Source organism: Notothenia coriiceps, unplaced genomic scaffold (assembly GCF_000735185.1).
Source record: "Notothenia coriiceps isolate Sejong01 unplaced genomic scaffold, NC01 NC01_scaffold00002739, whole genome shotgun sequence".
NCBI lineage: Eukaryota > Metazoa > Chordata > Actinopteri > Perciformes > Nototheniidae > Notothenia > Notothenia coriiceps.
In genome coordinates, this window is record NW_011335440.1 from 8,626 (window position 1) to 22,961 (window position 14,336).

At 40.7% G+C, this 14,336-nt stretch overlaps 3 protein-coding genes across 8 annotated transcripts in view; 2 read left to right on the forward strand and 1 right to left on the reverse strand.

Moving 5' to 3' along the window:
* fbxl13 (F-box and leucine-rich repeat protein 13) overlaps positions 1-14,336 on the reverse strand; it is a 15,884-nt gene continuing 1,548 nt past the window's right edge. For 2 of the 4 annotated variants that reach the window (XM_010765829.1, XM_010765828.1), the window contains exons 3-21: positions 14,062-14,158; positions 13,857-13,924; positions 9,766-9,920; positions 9,310-9,419; positions 9,118-9,216; positions 8,320-8,415; positions 8,082-8,217; positions 4,569-4,621; positions 4,141-4,241; positions 3,406-3,535; positions 2,855-2,953; positions 2,566-2,686; positions 2,302-2,464; positions 2,089-2,208; positions 1,872-1,995; positions 1,702-1,782; positions 1,250-1,384; positions 997-1,160; positions 1-918 (exon numbers count right to left, since the gene is read on the reverse strand). In XM_010765829.1, the coding sequence (XP_010764131.1) occupies positions 813-918; positions 997-1,160; positions 1,250-1,384; positions 1,702-1,782; positions 1,872-1,995; positions 2,089-2,208; positions 2,302-2,464; positions 2,566-2,686; positions 2,855-2,953; positions 3,406-3,535; positions 4,141-4,241; positions 4,569-4,621; positions 8,082-8,217; positions 8,320-8,415; positions 9,118-9,216; positions 9,310-9,419; positions 9,766-9,920; positions 13,857-13,924; positions 14,062-14,082 (2,082 nt within the window). In that variant the 5' untranslated portion in view covers positions 14,083-14,158 and the 3' untranslated portion in view covers positions 1-812. Of the gene's footprint in view, positions 919-996; positions 1,161-1,249; positions 1,385-1,701; positions 1,783-1,871; positions 1,996-2,088; positions 2,209-2,301; positions 2,465-2,565; positions 2,687-2,854; positions 2,954-3,405; positions 3,536-4,140; positions 4,242-4,568; positions 4,622-8,081; positions 8,218-8,319; positions 8,416-9,117; positions 9,217-9,309; positions 9,420-9,765; positions 9,921-13,856; positions 13,925-14,061; positions 14,159-14,336 lie in introns of those variants that run through there. The other 2 variants (XM_010765830.1, XM_010765831.1) reach the window with 2 other exon arrangements.
* On the forward strand, positions 3,248-7,916 carry LOC104940836 (leucine-rich repeat-containing protein 17). 2 transcript variants are annotated; one of them, XM_010765826.1, is made up of 7 exons: positions 3,248-3,366; positions 4,952-5,111; positions 5,209-5,682; positions 5,775-5,992; positions 6,693-6,848; positions 7,320-7,461; positions 7,539-7,916. In XM_010765826.1, the coding sequence occupies exons 2-7, from the start codon at positions 4,987-4,989 to the stop codon at positions 7,819-7,821; spliced, it is 1,398 nt and encodes a 465-aa protein (XP_010764128.1). In that variant the 5' UTR covers positions 3,248-3,366; positions 4,952-4,986; the 3' UTR covers positions 7,822-7,916. The 2 variants fall into 2 exon arrangements, with proteins under 2 accessions (XP_010764128.1, XP_010764127.1); XM_010765825.1 differs by lacking the exon at positions 3,248-3,366 and adding an exon at positions 3,378-3,465.
* Positions 10,493-14,211, forward strand: LOC104940835 (uncharacterized). Of its 2 annotated transcripts, none has more exons than XM_010765824.1 (5): positions 10,493-10,699; positions 10,776-10,834; positions 10,909-13,174; positions 13,384-13,409; positions 13,705-14,022. In XM_010765824.1, exons 1-3 carry the CDS (start codon positions 10,683-10,685, stop codon positions 13,161-13,163), a joined length of 2,331 nt encoding a protein of 776 aa, XP_010764126.1. In that variant the 5' UTR covers positions 10,493-10,682; the 3' UTR covers positions 13,164-13,174; positions 13,384-13,409; positions 13,705-14,022. The 2 variants fall into 2 exon arrangements, with proteins under 2 accessions (XP_010764126.1, XP_010764125.1); XM_010765823.1 differs by lacking the exon at positions 13,705-14,022 and adding an exon at positions 14,087-14,211 and having other exon boundaries at positions 10,501-10,699.

Consider the following 14,336-nt stretch of genomic DNA (forward strand, 5'->3'; position numbering starts at 1 on the left):
GGCTGTTGGTCGAGCTTCAGACACGCCCGCCGGCAAGCTTTTTTTGAAGCTGTAGTGTGGACGGGCCGTTACTAAATCATCTAATGATAGTTTATGTTCAGCATAAATTGTATACATGTAATTTTAAAACTAATTTGTTCTCAATCTTGATTTCATAATTTTAAAACAAAGCCAGTTTCTCACTGAGTGAGACCATCTAAGAAATATATCTGAACCAAAACTAAAATATTTTTGCTTTTAAGCTTTGAACAACATCCACCAACTTCTTTTAGAATGTGGAGTGATACACAGTTAGGATTTTTGTATAAACGAAAAATATACCACAGGTAAAAACAATATAATTACAGGGAACTGGAATACTAAAGGATCCAAAACTGTAGCAAGAAGGGTTCTAGTGCATCAAACTCTGAGAGCACAGGACTTTCTCCTGTCAACATCTGACAAAATACAAAGTGTCGATGCAGCATTGAAACTGCATCTGTCAATCCAGACAGGAATGTTTTAATAGATTTTTGACCAGTATATTTGTAATTTTACCTCTGCCAGCGAGGTTATGTTTTTGGTTTGGTGCTGGTCCAATTTTCATGAAACTCGGTAGAAGGTTAATTGGCCAAGAAAGAACCTTACAGTGGATTATCTTATGGGTTTCATAAAATACTTAGTTTAGATGCTCTTAATAGGTTTTAAATAATGTCCCAAAAAGGATGGTGGCTGTGATTGCTGTGGGCTCTAATTCTTCAATTAGATCTGTTTATCTCTCTGTACTTGCTGCTCGTGTCATCACTGAGTGCTGTTCCACCTGTTCCTAGGTGTCATCTGTCTTGATAGGTCTTGTGATTGTTGTATCCAAACCATGGAGGGTCATCATTGCTGTGCTCCCAGTGCTTTACACGTGGCTGAAGCTTTAGGGCGGCCACCCTAGAGGAACAGAGGCTATGTTCATTATAGACTCTCGTGCAGGACTATCGGCAGTGTTTTTTCGAAACTGTGTCTTACTTTGAGATGCTGCTGCAGCAGGCCATAGTGATGGAGCAGAGTGGAGGGCAGATCCTCTCTATGTGTCGGAGACTGCGATCCGTGAGATAAACGCAGCCACTCACATCAAGTTCTCGCAGGTACTGAGATCCACTTGTCAGATACTGCACTGCCAAATCTGTCATCTGAGGCAAGACAGGAGAAAATAGAAACATTTTATTATATGAAATTAACAAAAAAGGCTTTAGAGAAGTGTGTTTGTGAGGGGGTTTACCTTCGCACACCCCGACATCCGCAGCGTGACTAGACTTCTGCAGTAAAATGAAATGGCTCTGATGGCCGGGTCTGACAGAGCTACACAGTGAGACACATCAACATGTTCTAGATCTCTCACGTTCTTGCACAGCTTCTGCCCTCGTGAGGATCAAAGCAGACGAGAGTAAAATGTAAGATGAAATATGAAGAGTGCAGAGGACCAATGTTTACGAGAGACATACATGCCTTCCTCTGTTCACATATGTTACTGGTCAGTAAGTGAAACAACAACTGTGAAAATGATTCAAGTTTTCAGGACATATTTTTCCGGGAAACAGCGGCACACATTTATTTCCCTTTCATTTGTTGATATTATACACAGGACGTAAACTTAAGCCCATAATAAGTTGTTAACTGTTCTATAAAAATGCCAAATCTGGCCACGTGTTGAAATCCTGGCTAAATGTGTACCTCCATGCCAATATCGGTGATATAGACGCACTGGGAAACATTTAACTTCTTCAAGCGAATTCCTTCAAGAGCTGCCAGGCCCTGAAAATACAAAAACAAAGTAACAGACTAACCAACAGGGCCAGTTATCTTTTTTTTCTCCAGGAATTTGTGAGAGTAAATAACAATACCTGATCCTGGATGTTGCAACCGCTGATATCAAGAGAGCAGACAGAGCTTCCACTCAGCCACTCCAGACTCATATCAGTCAGACTCTTACAATAACTCAAGTTGAGATGGTAAAGTTCACACAACCTTGTGCACACAAGACACAACAAATGCTACTGCGTGACAATATTTTAACAAAACACAATGAGATCTGTGAGTGTGTGAAGTCATACTGTATACCTTTGTGCAATCATCATGACAGATATGTCAGTGATGTGACAGCAGTAACTGACATTCAGCTCTCTCAGTTTGGTGGATGAAGAGCCTTCTGTCAGATACTGTATCCCAGTATCACTCACCCTGTAATACAAGCAGTAAACCCATACAGTAACATCATGCAACTTCATAAGAAAGCTCATCATCTAAAACTACAGAAGACACAACCAGACCCACTTGTTACAAAGTGAGATGTCCAGGTGGTGCAGGTTCTTGAGGCTGGCCACAGATTTCAGGCTGGCGTCAGTCATTCTGGAGCATTCTGCAGCGTGGAGTCTGCGGAGACCTTGAGAGCTGCTGCACAAAGCCTTCCAGCTGTTGTCTGTTAGTTGGTTGTTACCTAAAGAGCACAGGGGTTGAAAAACAGACAGAATAACAAGAAGAGAATTCCCTTTCATGCGTTTTTGAAAATGAATGTTACACAACGCAATAAGATCTCACCCTCTGTCCTGAAAGTCCTTAGCTTAGCGACTGCAGCGATGGCTTCTAACGCAATGTCGGAGAGATGAGGAGCATCCAGCAGCGAAATGGCCGATAGACAGTGACATCTCGAAGTGAGAGCCTGTTTGGAAAGAGTTAAACTGAAATCTTCTGCTTCTGCTGTCAGGGGTTATGGTGTGTACACAAAAAATATGTATTGATTTGACAAGGCTAATTCTTTTGTGATTTATTACTTATTTTTTGTCTTCGTTGAACATTCAAGAGCTGGGATGTCGTTAAAAAAACGTACCAATACACAGCTATCTGACAGAGTGGGCATGTCATTGACAACAATCTCTTTGAGTGAAGGGCATCCGGCAGAAATGTATCTGAACCCATTTACAGTCATCTGTGAGGATAGAGAGGAAAATATGTGTATAAATGTGAATCTGAATCATTCTTCTGGACACAGTTTTTATGGCTGCTCACATTTTGGGGGCCCCAGAAAGTAAAACATCTGGAACCAAACTAAAGCACACTCCCAGAGGATAAGTGTGTCTTATGTTGCTGTGTGTGTGTGTGTGTGTTATGTGAGTGCACATGGTGAGTGGGTGGGCCAGAGTTGATAAATCCAACCCTCCTCTTGGCCACATCTGCCTTCCACTCTCCCTCTCCTCCGGATCTGTGTTCATTTGCTCTGAGTGCAAACAGTCACCAGAGAACAGCCAGAAACAAGCAGAGACACGTGGAGACAGAGATTGACTGGATTTATTAAGAGGTGGACTGAACCTCCTCTACACCCTGTCTACTTTGAACTGAAAGGTGAGACTAAATACCAAACCAAGGAGGATACCGACTGACCTGAGTGCAGCCGGACAGGTTGAGGTGGATGAGATTGTGGCAGCCCTTCTCTGTGGCCAGGTACAGAAACCCTTCATCTGTGAATCTGTAGCAGTAGGCCAGGCTCAGGTATTGAAGGTTTAGACAGTTCCTGTTTAAGATCAATGGTTAGATCAGTTTATATTTAAAATATTGATCAAAAAGGTAGCATGCATTATGGACATGAGCTAAGAGGAAGAACATTTGTATTTTTGATTTTTGATTGACTGGTCCCTTTATGCTTTTGTAGATAGTAGTTTTTTTTTGTAATGTTTTTTTTAAACAAAATGTTTAAAACTTACTTTCAGTGTTATCACATTTTTAATTAAAATAATATATCTTTAAATATTGTCTTTTTTTAATACAATATTTTCAAATCATTTTGCATTGTGTTACTACCCATAAGGGAAAGAGCTAAGGACTAAAATAGGCTGAACCTTTGAATCTATCGTCAATGTAATTACATAGTCTAAACGTTTTGTTATGATTGCTTCATCTGTTATCTTAATCATTAAGTTGGCCAAGCTGCTCTTAGACATGAAATACAAGCCTGCAGCACATTGGACAAACAAAAATGGAGATAATTCTGGGAACCAAAGGGCAGGAGGCCAGAAAGGAGGATCATAATGGGAGAGTTTACTTTTGATATGCAAGTGAGCTGTACCACTGTTTCATGCACAAATCTTAACATTTTTTTCACAATTACTGGACGTTTACCTGGACAGTTCTCTTAGAGTTTTGTTTGTTATTAATGTGCAAGAAAGGTTCAAGTAGAGCAGACAGGGACAGCCCTCGACAATTCTCTGAACCATCACATCCTGTGAAAGAGATTTAAATGTTACCTCAAGTTCTCTCATAAATGTATCTGATACTTATCTTGATACTTGGACGTAAGTCCATGGCACAGTGCAATGTCACAATCAACAAAGCATTACCAAAAATGTGGCTTTCATTAAATCCATTTTATGTCAATAATTAGAATTAAATAAACAGTCAACATTTTTCAATCAATATTCTACTTGACTTAACAAATAAGAGTCTTAATCAATATTAATCACTTTATAAAATGTAGTAATCTTGAATAAAGTTCAATATTTTATTAGAAAATGATGATCTATACATTCTCGTGTACCTGTTTTACTTACGGTAACATTAAAACACTCTGACAAATTGAGGTCTTGGACGTTTCTGCATTCACCTATGAAAAAAAACAAAGCAGAGAAATGTCTGTTCAAACTACTATGTTGTAGTCTGCTATAATGATGAAATTGAAGTTGTGATAGAAATGGTTAATTTAAGACAGTATGTAGAGAACAACATAAAGTCTTATGGTACTCTGCCTTCTTACGAGCTGTGTGTACATTCCTGGACGGCTCCCATCTCTTACATAATGTGCAGCCAATCACTTCTTCCTCAGAAAGCAGCAGCTGTTTCCCATAAACAACGACCTTGTCCACTTTGACCATTTGCTTCTGTTTCCAAGTTCGCTTTCATCAAACTTTTACCCCTAAATCCTACTTTTCTGCAGCTCTTCTTTCCGAAAAGACAATCCCTGCAGAGAGCATGCGTGTGACCTCCGCTCTCCTGTTTGCCTCCCTTTTCCTCCTCCTGCTCCAGTACGCCGAGATGAAAAGACCGGGGAAGGGCAGAGGCCTCAAAGGAGCAAGGCACAAACTCACACGGAACAGGTATGGATCCACTCATGTGTTGGGCCTAATTTATTCAATGCAAATATCCCCCTCCTCTAATGAGCATGTGAACCAAGCCATGAATTCACTTTGTCAGGGTGAGAGGTGTTGGGCGTCACAGCAGATCGGGCCCCTCCAGGATTTCTGCACCTCAGTGCTCAGAGTTGACAGAATCTGGAGACTTCTTTGTAGACTGCCAGGACCAAGGCCTCAGCTCCATCCCCGCCTCACAGTGGTCCAAACAACCAAACCACCTCCTTCTCGCACGCAACCGGATCAAAATCCTGCGTGACGGAGCTTTCTTGGGATTTGAGGGCCTAACCAGTCTGGACCTGCAGCAGAATCACATCTCTTTGGTGGCTGAAGGGGCCTTCCAGGGTCTGACACGCCTTACAACCCTGCTGCTGCAGCACAACCGCCTGGGGACACTGAGCGAAGAGGCCCTCATCTCCATGCTGAACCTACGCTATCTACGTCTACATGACAATCCCTGGAACTGTGTCTGCCCGATGGAAAGTCTCATCCGCACCCTTCAGGTCCCAAGCAACCGTAATCTAGGAAATCATGCCAGGTGATTTCCACCAATATATCTTTTTTTTTCACAGATTAACAAGTCATTACTGATTCTAATAATAACACAGATTTCATCATGATCTCTTCTAGGTGTGCAGAGCCCTCCAGGCTGAAAGGCATGAAGTTGAGGCAGATTGACCCAGAGTTTCTCTGTAAGGAGAAGACAGACCCAACAGGCAAACCACAGGGCGACCAAATATATCCCACAAACCCCGTACAACCTATTCCAATTCGCACTAAACCGGACGCCACCACATCTTGCCACACCTACCTATTCCCCCAAGTACGGATGGACTGCAGCAAGCGAGGCAAGTTCACAAACTGTTTTTTTCTTTACATGTCTCATAAACTGAACCTTACCCTGAGCCTCAGCACATATGTTTCTGATGCAACAGGGAAAAATACCTCTAAGGCATCATGTCATGGAGCTCGTATGTTCATGAGTTATTATTGCTGCATGAGTAGAATGACAAAACGTCCACTTCTCAAAAGAGAAGAGCAGGAGGAGACACATCTGGTTTAGCAGCTGTTTTCTATTCAACATTAAGTTGCTTGGGTCCTTAACCTGTGACTGATTTTACTTTAGATTCACATGTCACATTATGAGCAACTTGGAAATAATTACCTAAACAAAGACATCAGAATAAGTCCATTGCATAACCTGCGAAAGCATTTAAAATGAACCTAAGAATAATAAGTGTTACAACTATCTGCCTCGTATTGGCAGAAAGCCTGGATTTAGATTAATGATCAGGGCAGAGCATAAGTCTGTCTCTACGCACAATTATTCACTTGCTCTACTAAGAGTGCAAACTCAAGATGATTTCTTTGTGCAATCTAAGGTTTGGCACATTTGAATGGTAAAGGTGAAAAATCCCTCATTGTAATCAATAAAAAAAGATACTGACCATATGAATGAAGCAATGTTATATTTTGTTTCAAGAGGTAAAATAATGAAATATATTGGAGCAATCCTTCCCTCAGTAACCCCATCTGTTTTGTTTTTAGGTCTAACTGAGGTGCCTACAGGTATCCCAGAAGATGTTGTTCATATAGATATGTCCCATAATTCAATCCGTCATCTCAAAGCCAGGGATTTCCAAGGAGCCAGGAGCCTAAGAAGCCTCAACATAAGTCATAACAATATGGAGCACATTGACACAGGTATGTGAGCTATGATTACATCATACTGGGACCTATTCATAATAACCAGTACATATTACAGTATGTGCTTCACATTTCCTGTAACATCCAGAATGAAAACCTACCCCAATTTGTTTTTATTTGGCTGATGGATATCATATGGTAGGCCAAAGTTTGAGAGCATGTTAAACAACTGCTGCTGACTCCTGTTTCTTTTAAGACACTGGGAACTATGCCATCTTTGTGTATACAGTTAGTTATTTACAGACTTTATTTATAGTGGGGAAAGCTGAGAGGGTTATGCACATAATGTGGACACTCTGCCTAAGTGATTCAGACACAAACTGAACACCAACCAATGCATTCCTTACCAGAGTTTGATTTCACTACTGGCTTTTCTCTGTAAACAATAAACAGCAACAACAGGTCTGTCTAAATATAACTATACAAAGAGAAGAGAGAAGTAATCAATCTCTCTTTTCTCTCTCCCAGGTTCCCTCTCTGGGCTGCTGCACCTTCGTGAGCTGGACCTGTCCGACAACAGCCTGCATTCTGTCCAGTACGGGGTTCTTGAAGACCTTTACTTCCTGTTACAGCTAAAACTGGGAGGAAACCCCTGGGTGTGTGACTACAGGTGGGTTCTTCAGTGCAAATGCTTCCTTTAGTTACTTCAGACAAATGCAAATTTTAAATGACTGGATTTTTTTTCAGCATCCACTACATGATGTACTGGCTGCGCCTTCACCCAGGGGTCAGGTACTCCGGGATGCTGTGTCGCTCCCCTCTTGAACATACAGGGGAGAGTGTGGCAGAGTATGTGCGTTCATACAACAGAGCGTGTCCAAAGGACAGACAGCACAGGAGAACAGATCCAGACCAAACAGACCCTGAACTCTGGAACACAGCAATGGAAGTGCAGGGAGAGCTGGAGGAGGAGCTGGAGCCCAGCCACTTGAGAACACCACAGAAATACCAAATCATCAGGCTGTCCTGAATCCAGTGAAATATGACCAACAATTTACCTTTTGCAAATGCTATTTAGTTTCCCTTCTTTCGCTTTCTTTCATTATTATTAAACTGTCTGTATCAGATGGAGATCCTACTGTCCTTTTAATCAAAGTATAAACATGTTATTAACGTATTGGTTGTTCTACTCATAATTATTATCAAAAGGACATGATCTGTATGATGGAATATGGGTATTGCAGATGAAACACAAAACGAAAATCTAGCAATTGAATGTGCAATACTCACTGATGCATTTCAGGCTTGGCCCCTTTAGAGTTGTGCAGCCACGCAGGTTGAGATGGATCACAAATGGACGGTAGTTCTGCAGAATCTGCTTCATCTTACCCTCTGTTATCCAGTCCTTCTCCACAGAGAAGTTGATCTAATAGGGATACAACATTAAGGAACATTTATACTCCTGTTTCAAGTATAACTTCAAACTTTACTAGGAAATTGATTAAAGATGCATCCTCCTAGTACATACCTGACTCCACAATGTGCCTGACTGGATGAAAGCTTTCCATGTGGAACACACCTCAGCACAATTTAGCCAGTCTCGCAACTCTAAATATCGAAAGATCTGCAGAAAATAAATCACATGACGTTTGATCGTTTGGAAAGGTGTACACGTGTAGATTCTCTGTTATTTGTACCAATATCTTAGAGACCAGTTGTCATGTTGGAAATGTTTGTGCAATGTCAAGAGGACAGTGCACCTAAATGAGAAAGGCAAGATTTTCCTCTGCCACTCAGAGAACCAGTGTGATGTAAGTGTACAAGCAGCCTCTTTCTTTCTCCAAACATAGTCATGTTGAAGCACCATTCATCAGGAGGTTTTGGACAGAAACACCAGGGCAAACAAAGCCAAATCTGCCCTGCCTTTGCCAGCAAATGTGAATCCAAAAACAACAGGGAATATGTCTGTCAGTGCAAGGAGAGTCAAAATATGTTTACAGCTGTTAACATATTTTAAAAAAACACTGGTATTAAAATACTTCTGTAATAATATAATACAAACAAAAATTGAATTAGCAAAGACCATAACAGAGATAAGAGTTGTTCAAGAAACAAAACTCTTTCTCTGGTAATAGGTATACTTGATCCCAATGATCTTAGTTGATATTATACAACCTGGCCTCTAAGAGACTGGAGGAATGTTGACAGAGAAGTTTACTTAAAGTCTTATGTAACCCGTATGATCTCATCACTGAGCTGCTTCACATTTAATTCCACAGCTATAATTTCTCTGTGTGGCACCTTAATGTAGTTTAAGAGGAACTACCTTCAGTGAGAGGTTGCTAGGGAGCATGGAGAGTATGTCAGATCCTTCCTCGGTCTGGTTGACTCTGTTGCCAATTTCTATAAATCCCATTTGCAACCTCTGCAAGATCCAAACAAACCATTAAAATAAGAAATGATAAGAATGAGAATTTGTATATTTCAAAAATAAATACAATTATAAATAAACGTTTACCTTATAGTACTCTTTTGTCCTCTTTGAGTCCTTTAAAACATTACGCCATGCAGCTATGATGCGCTTAAGACGACCAGCGTTGACAAGACTCTCAAGTTTTTCCGAGGCAACTAATTAGAAAAGATGTTCATCAGTTTCGCACAGAACACTTGGCAGAGGATAACATGTGGGCTAAATCATGGCAAAAATATTATAATCATTGATCACAAAGTTGAATTCTACTGAATCCTAAGATAAATAAAGCTCAGAAAAATGTGGCCAAGTCTCAAGAGTGAAATGTGAAAGGGACAAAATTAGTCACAGGAGTGAGTGTAGTTGGGAAGAAATGTGTCAGGACATTCAGTTTGGACAGATTCCTTAACCACAGTGTATGTATGTTCTGGCATTGTATTCAAGTTAGCTTCCAAAAACAGCCAAAACTCATCAGGAGTACAGAATATTTGAGTAAGCACTTACCGGCCTGTGTCTTCTTGTGCAATTTTACCCAGTTTAACCATTTAGCAAGTGCAACCAGCTGGCAGTTTCTTTCATGACGCTTCTTTTCCAGGTCCATCTTCAAAGCCAGCTCTGCAATATCTCTCTTACTCTGGGCAGCGAACCTCTTCCACTTCCTGTCCCAAACATCAAACACAGCTCATCATTAATTCAGTGGAAAGGTAAGCAGGCAGACTGACAGAAACCTGTATTAACCCAACGGCACAGGGGTCAGTAACAATGAAATAATACTGGTGTATTAGTGTTTTCTAATGATGATATCAACTGAAGCTGGTTGGGACATTTAGACAGGGCAGAGTTATTGATTGGATAAAAGGTCAATGTTGTAGAAGTATGCACTGACAATAGACAGGTGAAAGGCAAACTGTGAAATATAATATCCTCATGAACTGTGTTAGCAATGATCCAGAAAAGACTTTAATTTGCATGGGTCAAATTTCTTTATAGAGTGATATCCGAGTCTTTTTTGAGATGTCGTCCTATAAGTCATACCATTTATAAATATATATACTAAAGAATTATGGATTCACAAAGGACATTTAGAGGAAGGCAACTGATGTTTTAGAGCTATTTCTGGATAGCTGAGTGATATTTCAGCCATCACCACTCAGCTCTCTGAATAAATGCTCCACCTGTGCTGGTCTAGTTAGGTTGATTTTAACACAGCACCAGCTGTCTTCAATCACCTAATTGCATCAGAGTAGCAGACTCAGAAAGGTTTTAATATCCTCACCTGCACTTTTCTTATGGTTCATGGCTCTCAAACCTTGAGGAGAAAAAAAAGGGAGTATTGTTGATTGTTTTCTGGGCTGGTAGTTTTAATCAACCGTCTGCTGTTGTGTCTGCTGAGAGTGACCGCTGGAGTTGAATTTGCTACCATGGCTCTTCCATTTGGGTAAATACAACACAAGTGTATATTTGGAAAAAATTGGCCTGTGTTACTCTTTTTAAAAAATGTTATTGTTATTCAGGGTGTCTTGGCTTTGCTCTCTGTTGTTATGGGTCTGCATTGGCTTCACTACTCAAAAAGGTAAGATTTCTGTATTATTCCTCAAATGGTTCAACAAAATGAATTTATTGCAATGTCTGTTTATTCCCTGATAGGTTACAATACTGCACATGGCTACTCTCTCGATGGTGACGACTTCGGTAGCGATGAAAGTGGGCCTCGCACACAAACTTCAAACATGTTTGATTCTGGAGAACCTTTATTCACCAACCAAGAATCTGTCAGTCCAAGGGATGAAATGCAAGCTCTGAGACGCCACAGCTTTATTTCCCTTCAAGGAGAACCAGAGAACCATGAAAACAATGAGGATTTTAGCTCTGTTACTGGCCTCAGTGAAGACGTGGTACAAAACAAACCAGACTCAGAACATGTCCCTGCCCCCCCAGTGCAGAAATATGAACATAAAGGAGCTGGTAATCAACACCCCTTTGGCCTTTTAGTGGATAAGCACACACAAGAGAAACCTATGGAGGGGACTAGTTTTCAGACAGTCAAAGATTTCAAATGGTTTACAGAAAAACTGAAGAGTTCATTTTTTATTCCAGGAGGTGCCTTTGGTCCACATTTTCAAACTGCACGGGAAACTTTGAAAAATGAGATGGCTGCTAATGCTCAAAATATAAAGGGGGAGACGGACATGGGCTATAGGTCTAATTATACAAAAGAAGTAACCGCCCATGATGACGCCAGTGAAAATGAAGTTTGGAGTGAAGCTATGAATACAGCGTTTGAACAAAATGAAAATGGCGCCAACTACCAAATGCCAGGTGAAAACCCCTCTGTCCCAGATCCTGACGACTCCACTGAAAGTCTCACTTATTCCAGTGTTTATGACAACCAAAACTCTGGCCCAGGGTCTGCTCTCTACCCGAGCCACCCAGAGCATGTTTCAGGTAATTACGGTAGTTTTGACAATTTTGGGGAAAACCCTGATATAAGTGCTTCTTATAAGCAAAATGAAAACTTCCAGTCTAAAAACTTCAATCTCCCTGAACAAATACCTTCTGGTTCATACTATGGAGATGATTTGTATTTTGGTGGCTATGTGACTGCTCCCCCTGTCAGCCTTCCATACAGCCCATCTCAAGATTTAAGCTACTACTCAAGCCAGAGATCCAATATAATGCCTTTAACCTCTAAGGTTATCCAACAACCAAAATATGCATCTCACACTGGTGGCTTTGAACTTGGTGAAGATTTCCAAAGTGAGGAGCTAGGCAGAGGGAACTCAGCCAATGACCTGTCTGCACCAATGCCCAGATCTTTGAATTCCTATGCAAAAAGTTTACATGTCAATCCACTGAGAGGTCAATACTACATCCAATATCCGTTACCAAAACGTAGGGAAAGCCCAGCCCAACCATTGGAGGCTTATCAACCCACTGAAAACAAGCAATCAAAGGCTGTAAACCACTCTCCCACCGCCCACCTGCTTGTATCTTCTGGCTCTGTTTCTTCAAGCTCTGATAACATCATGCCAAAGAGAAGTAGCGGTCATGTAGGAGTTCAAACAAGTAGCCCACATGATGCTCAGCCTCGAGCTTTCAACAAAAAGCAGCCAGTCAGATTCCACCGACTGTTTACTAGGAAACCTTTCAGCTTGCTTCAAGACTCAAGTGGACATGGTGGCTATCTCAGAGACCAGACAGTCGATGTTAGCCCTCCTTTCAACCTGACTGCAAAAGACAGGGAGAAATCAAACCTCTCCCAGCTAAATCAAGCCGCTGACACTCAGGGACCAAAACGAATGGCTGACAATTCCATCATTATTCCCATTTCTAGTGGCTTGGATTCAACTCAGAGTGGGATCTCATCCTGGGCCAGAGATGATGTGCATTTGAACTCTCTTACTAACTTGGCTCCGACCTCAGCTTCAGAGAAGGCCTATTCAAGATTTTTTGGCAATGATATACATGGTGTCAGAAACCCCCAGGGCTTATATTCTAACCCACTACGACGAGGTCTTTCTGCAAAAAAAGCTCTGCAGACCTCCATAAAACCAAACAAAGAACAGCAGACTCCAGCCAATGTGAATAAAGAGCCTCGCATTGTGGCCGACCTGCATCTTAAACCACTGTCTGCATCCAAGGTTTCTGATTCTACTTTCAGTGATGTATTTTGGAGGAATGGTGGCCACAAAAAAAGGCTTCCTTCTCAAATGGGCCCAAACAGGTCACCACCATTTGTAAAGGCATATGTTCACAAGTCCAGAAATGATTACAAAAGGAAGAGACTATCTCTATCAAAGACCCATTATTCACCATATCGGCTGGATGAATACAAGAACAATGTTTACCGCAATGTAAAGGATTTGAAGAACAATAAAGAACGATTGAAACCCTTCAAGTGAAGCACAACATGGTATGGAAACATTTTTAAAACGTTGCTTGTAAATATATGAATGTTGTACTTATGATTAATTAGAAGTGAAAGCTTTGACACGCACTTAACTCTGATGTATCAGTTTGAAACTTTAAAATGTAGTTTGAACAAGAAGCTTTTGTAAAGCTTCCTATTAACAATACCTAATGCTCTCATAACTGAATTATTGTTTGTTCTTTTTTCATTAGGATCTGCTGCCATCTTCATCTTCGAGGTAAATCAAGTTTATGTGCTTCTACAATCATCTGCTGTGATAATGAAAGCCATGAAAAAGTTTATTAGCTCATCTTGCTGTTGTCACTCGGGGTAAGCTAATCAGCAACTTTAGTTGGTTGTTTTTCTTTTCAGTCACAAATGAAAAGCATAGTCAGTGCCAGTATTTGAGCATTAAAAACTGACTCATGAACGGCAATTTGATATTTCTCAGAACTCATTATAGGGGGATGGTTAAAAATTCCTGTTTTTTAACTTTAATTTTGTTAAACTGAAACTTAATTTTGTTTTTATAGGGTGCACTTAAATCAATTCATCGCGAACACTAACTCTACTTCGTGATGGAGCCTATGTCTAATGGCACTTCTCTTTCTTCTCCCTTGAGAAATCCTTGATAAAGTAATCCCATCCCCATGTGGTGATCACAACTGTAATACTGTAGGCATACCTGAAGCATGAGCTTGTTAAATTGTTCCTGTAACAGCAGTAGGCCTTTTCGAAGAGGCAAAGGGACATCTAGAGAGGCATACAGATCAGCAGTTATTATACAAGCGCTTAAATCTATTAAACTGTCATTTGAGTCTTAATGTGTGTGATGAATCTGTGCTCAATCTGACAATTGGTGGCATGAACAATACTGAACCATAATGTACCATGATGTCATTTGGCTCCATATAGGCACAGTCCGAAGTCCTGTCGCTCAGAGTGGTTGTTGCTGGGAGCTGTTCTGCATCAGCGACAAATTTGTGCCTTAAAAATTGAAATAAAGTTGAACAACAAAACAGATAATCTCCAACAAAAAACGTGGACCTTTGAATGATTGTTATTGGAAGAAGTTGGTCTATTTGGTGATTTATCACAAGATTTTTATTAATTTTATTCTTTATTTGCAAAACCTGTAATGACCACCACTTTAAGTTTGCAAAGA

Excerpts from the sequence above, each read along its gene's own strand:
- LOC104940836 (XM_010765826.1), top strand. The coding sequence starts at position 4,987 with ATGCGTGTGACCTCCGCTCTCCTGTTTGCCTCCCTTTTCCTCCTCCTG. Across the intron at positions 5,112-5,208 it reads CACAAACTCACACGGAACAG|GGTGAGAGGTGTTGGGCGTC; the intron begins GTATGGATCCAC and ends TCACTTTGTCAG. Across the intron at positions 5,683-5,774 it reads AATCTAGGAAATCATGCCAG|GTGTGCAGAGCCCTCCAGGC; the intron begins GTGATTTCCACC and ends GATCTCTTCTAG.
- LOC104940835 (XM_010765824.1), top strand. Across the intron at positions 10,835-10,908 it reads TGGCTTCACTACTCAAAAAG|GTTACAATACTGCACATGGC; the intron begins GTAAGATTTCTG and ends ATTCCCTGATAG.